General features: G+C 45.1%; 1 protein-coding gene across 1 annotated transcript; it reads right to left on the bottom strand.

The window, feature by feature from the left end:
- Nucleotides 1–314: 314 nt before the first annotated feature.
- On the bottom strand, nt 315–2,346 carry LOC149339671 (uncharacterized). The gene is made up of 2 exons (XM_089550538.1): nt 2,033–2,346; nt 315–445 (listed from the first exon to the last, which is right to left on the bottom strand). Exons 1-2 carry the CDS (start codon nt 2,226–2,228, stop codon nt 432–434), a joined length of 210 nt encoding a protein of 69 aa, XP_089406664.1. The 5' UTR covers nt 2,229–2,346; the 3' UTR covers nt 315–431.
- Nucleotides 2,347–4,376: the final 2,030 nt, after the last annotated feature.

Genomic DNA, 4,376 nt, shown 5'->3' with positions numbered 1-4,376 from the left:
TATTGTCGAAACACTAGCTATGCCAAATGCAGAATTCTATAGCGCAAATGCATTTGCTGTATACACATACAAAGCCAGAGATTTAGAAAATAGAACACTTTCAACACATTGAGAACAGTTAACGAGGTTGCCCCGGTCCTTTATAGAAGTGACTTTGGGGATTTAAAAATGGCAGGCGGGCAATGAAGGTAAGGAAGACGGATTGGTCAGTGGGAAATCTGTTTGGGTATACCATGCGCTGAGTTGGATGAGGATGTTATTATTATAAGCATTATGATATGTAGAAAAAAAAGAGGAATCTGGTTCAGAGAATAAAAAGTTCACAGCCTGATTTATTTCTATAAAAGACAAGTAACGAGCAAAGCTGACAACTGTCTCGTTCCGATGGAGCAGGGTGTCGCCCGCAACAGCCCCAAGCTTGCCATGGTCCACTATCCACGAACTCCTGCATGAGAAAATACAAGAAGAAAGAGTGAGGGGTTTGTTATGAAAACAGCATCACAGATTTCGAAGTCACTTTTGCTTTGAATGAATCGACTGAGAGCAAATATTTAGATAAGCTGCAGACAGTGGAGAGTCAAGTCACCTTTGAGTACATAATGACCAAAGAACGGCTTTGCTTGATTCTATACCAGCGCACGTGTGGTGACGCTGACGAATCGAAACAGGGCTTAAAGACATTTTTATCAAGGTACACAAACTGCGGCACTGGTTGGTGCATTATCTTTCTGGTGAAAACGGCGCTTACGCAGAACGGCAAAAAGGTAGGCGAGACTGCAAGCGGATTCTTTCTTAGTGATTCGGGGTCGCACACGTCGCTTCACACCCTGGACAGGAAATTGCATTGTTTCGTAAATAAACTATAGACCTTTTCTCATTCGACCTTTTTAGCGCAGCCATCTTACCACTGGACTGTGACAGCAGCGTTCTGATTGGCGCATTTCACACAGGCACTTACTGCGCAACACAGTCCAACAAGCACGTGCGCTCAATCAAGCTGTGAGCAGCGAAAAGGTTTAGAGAATTTAGAAATGTACTTAATATAGTTCGGCGCAGTGTTTTACTCTGATCAAGCTCCGCACGAGTATAAAAGGTGACAACTACAATGTACTCATGCAGGTGGCAGAAAGTGAGTGCATGTCAAGAACAAAATGACACAACAAGAAAGCTGGCTATGGCTGTAAGGTCATCTTAACTCACGAGCGAAAATGAGACGACACTCCTACCAGCGTTTTCTTAGCCAGCAGTAGAGCAGGCGGTAGTAGTAGGGGCAGCACCAACGATTCATGTTACGACCTTCTGTTCAAGAATCGGTCGTTATTATTTGTGAGCAGGCGAAAATCCTCTGATATGTGCAGATCACGTGCCGCAAAATCGTTGCGCGTATGATTGAACTCGAGCTGGATTGTACGATATACTTTTAATTAGACGCGACCGACTCAGCTCAGGTTGTCCTGAGGTGCGCAGGTAGTAGAGCGAAGTGGGCGCCTCCCTGTATGGTCTAAAATGCTGACTGCGCTGTGATCATTTGTCTGTTCCCGGCGGCCAGGAAACGGTCGTGGAAAAGGAAACCTTACGAGCAAAAGCTGAAGTATTTTGAACCTGAGAATTCGCGCCGTGAGCTGCTTCCTGACGTGCTGCGACCGGAGACCTCGCACTGCAATATTTTGACAGTCCTTAATTTAATATGTTGTCAAAATTTCAAGCCGGTTGTTTGATCGCAATTTTCGACGACCATATTCTCAGCGTTACCCACACGTCTAAGTTTTTTTTTCCCTTGGAATAAAATTTAAACGCTCATCAGCCAAGTTCAGTTCAATGAAGGACAAACTTCTCTGCCAGTGATTCTCGATTAACTGTCTTCAGCCAGTTGCATTAAACGGACGTTTTCCTGAGCTGCATACCTGGAACCAGCGCGACCATCTTTCCGTTCTCTACCACCCTGTTACGCCACTTGAAAAAAGTCTTTTAGGTTGCCATTTCACTCTGGTGCTTCCGTACCGACTGATGGCAAGAGAACAGCGGCACTCACCTTTGACACACCATGTGCCACCGCAGGGCTTCGGACAGCACTCGAGTCCCCGAAGGGCGCACTGCCTCGGCGTGCACCTCGAAGCAGCGCAGTCGCTGACCTGCCCCTTGGTGCTGGGACAGCGGCCCATCACAGGGGCAGAGACCGCGCACAGAAGGAGCAGGACGGTCAGGGCAGCGACGGCGTTGCACTTCATCTCGAAGAATTTGGTTGTTGTGGCTCGCTCCTTTTTAGCCTCGACAGGGCGCTACTGCTGCTCCACTGCCAACTAGCTTCTCTTATATACAGTCGCTGCCTTATCAGTCGCTTGCGAAGAACCCGTGCGGGGGGACCGGTTTGTTTTGGCTGCTCGGTGCTATGCTCAGCAGAAACCTGCACGTGCTTAAGTTTTTGAAATTGGTTTTCTACGTGAATTGAACAGGTTTGCTTCTCCCGGTCACCACGTGTAGAGGCATTGACTTGTTTGGCTGCAATATCCTGTAAGCGATGAGCCGGAAGGAATGGTCGCCTTGGTACCGCGCTGCCTGGCTGTGCTGGCGGCGTCTGCCGTTATCGGGCGCCCCCCATTATACGCACGAAGCATCCGCGGCAGGCTGGAAGAGGAAGTCTTGGTCAGAAACCTCGGTTTTCTTTATATTGACCTTGAGTAGTTTCGTAGCTTTTAGCAATAAGAGGGTATGGGTGACTACTGCTTAAGGAAAACAGCGATGCTTGTAAGGTCGCAGAGTTTCTAAACGTTGGTGTATGGCTTGAGATATTGCGTGCCTTACCCAACGTAAGCAGGTTCGGCGGCTGGTTACTGTCGTAAGGTCAACGCAGTTTGATAAAATTATTTTCTGCTTCGCTTGCGCTTGCATGGAAGGGCAGTAGAAAACATTCACATTTGGTAAAATTATGAAACGCGGAAGCTGGTAAAAATAAAACAATAATAACTAAGGTACATACTAAGAAATGATTTGCATTGCTGTTGTACTACGCAATAGTGAGTATAGGCAATGTGTTTCCATAGTTTCTAGTCAACGATTTTGAAATAATTATTAAGATTTTGTTCACAGAAAGCACTTTATTCGTCCAGACCAACCACGGTGAATTAATCGCCAAGTTTTTTTAGATGCTTGTGTTAACTTGCTACGAGTCACATATAGCAAAGTAAATGAAGAAAAAACGCGGTGGCAAGACACGAGACGCATAACATTCTTAATGTTCGGGTCGCGAGCAGCCTCAAGTCGAGAAGTATTCTTCGTTCTAAATATCGATTAGAAATTCGCCAAATCTGTTATTTCACCTGAGCAAAAGACAGGATGTAAGAATGTAATTAGGTAAAAGGGAAAGAGACTTTTAACAAAACGAAACAGGGAGAAAACAATGGAGTTTCAAGCAACACGAGTTTCACAATGCCATTTATGTGTACACAGCAGCAGGACAGCGTGTGCGTGACAGAATGCCAACGAAATATGGCAAATGCATGGCGATTGTTATAGGATTTTACGAGCAGACAGTTAACAAGCCGTTGATGCAGTCAAGAAGCCGAGGTTCGAAAAGGGGTAGAAGCGCAGTAACAAGACAAATCACACTTCCTTTCTATAAATAAACTTTAGTATGCGGATTGTCAAAATGAGATGTTTTACTCGAGAGTTAGTTGTATGCACAGTTCATAAGATCGTCTTAGCTAACACCACATGCAATAAAAAAATTAGGAGAGACATTGACATCTGAAACAAAGGCGAATACCAACAAATTCTAAAGTGAAACTTCTTGCTCTTGTTCTTCTGCGGTACCGTAGAAAAGCATTGATTTGCGGGCGTACTGGCAAGAACACTCTCTATGAGAGATGTGTTTACTATTCTTTTACTATTCTAGGATGTAATTAAAACCTTCGTTTTCTTTGAAAAGTTGACTCTCACTTAGTCTAGGCCAACTTGAATTCGTCCTCGGCCACCCCTCAACGGTTATGCTTTAAGAAGCCGAACAACGTGTTCTTTTTGTTTATGTTCTCTTTGCCGTCGCGTTTCTGTCCACGCAGTCAATTTCTGAATTTTTTGTTTCATCTGTATCTCAATTTAGTTTCCGATTGCTATAATACTGCAAACGCCTTCCTCCCCGTCATGGTCGCTGCTTATTCTGCACTAAAAAAAAAAAAAACAGACCCCATCAAGCTATCTGTCCGCATTAGTAGTCGCATCCGCCGACCCCGTTCTCAAATACTTCCCGATACGGCGTTAACCTGACCCGCTAGCTTCACGTGATCTGGTTTGTCGTGACCGTTTTCTTCGCTCCCATAATCTTCAATTTCTGCTGCTTCGTTCTCGTCCCATACTCTTTTCTGTTATAACGGGACTTCGTG

This window comes from Amblyomma mixtum, chromosome 6, assembly GCF_055824585.1.
Source record: "Amblyomma mixtum isolate Tamu chromosome 6, ASM5582458v1, whole genome shotgun sequence".
In the NCBI taxonomy this organism is placed as follows: domain Eukaryota; kingdom Metazoa; phylum Arthropoda; class Arachnida; order Ixodida; family Ixodidae; genus Amblyomma; species Amblyomma mixtum.
This window is presented reverse-complemented; position numbering and strand designations above follow the sequence as displayed.

Bases quoted from the DNA above. Each gene is read 5' to 3' on its own strand.
- LOC149339671 (XM_089550538.1), bottom strand. From the start codon at position 2,228: ATGAAGTGCAACGCCGTCGCTGCCCTGACCGTCCTGCTCCTTCTGTGC.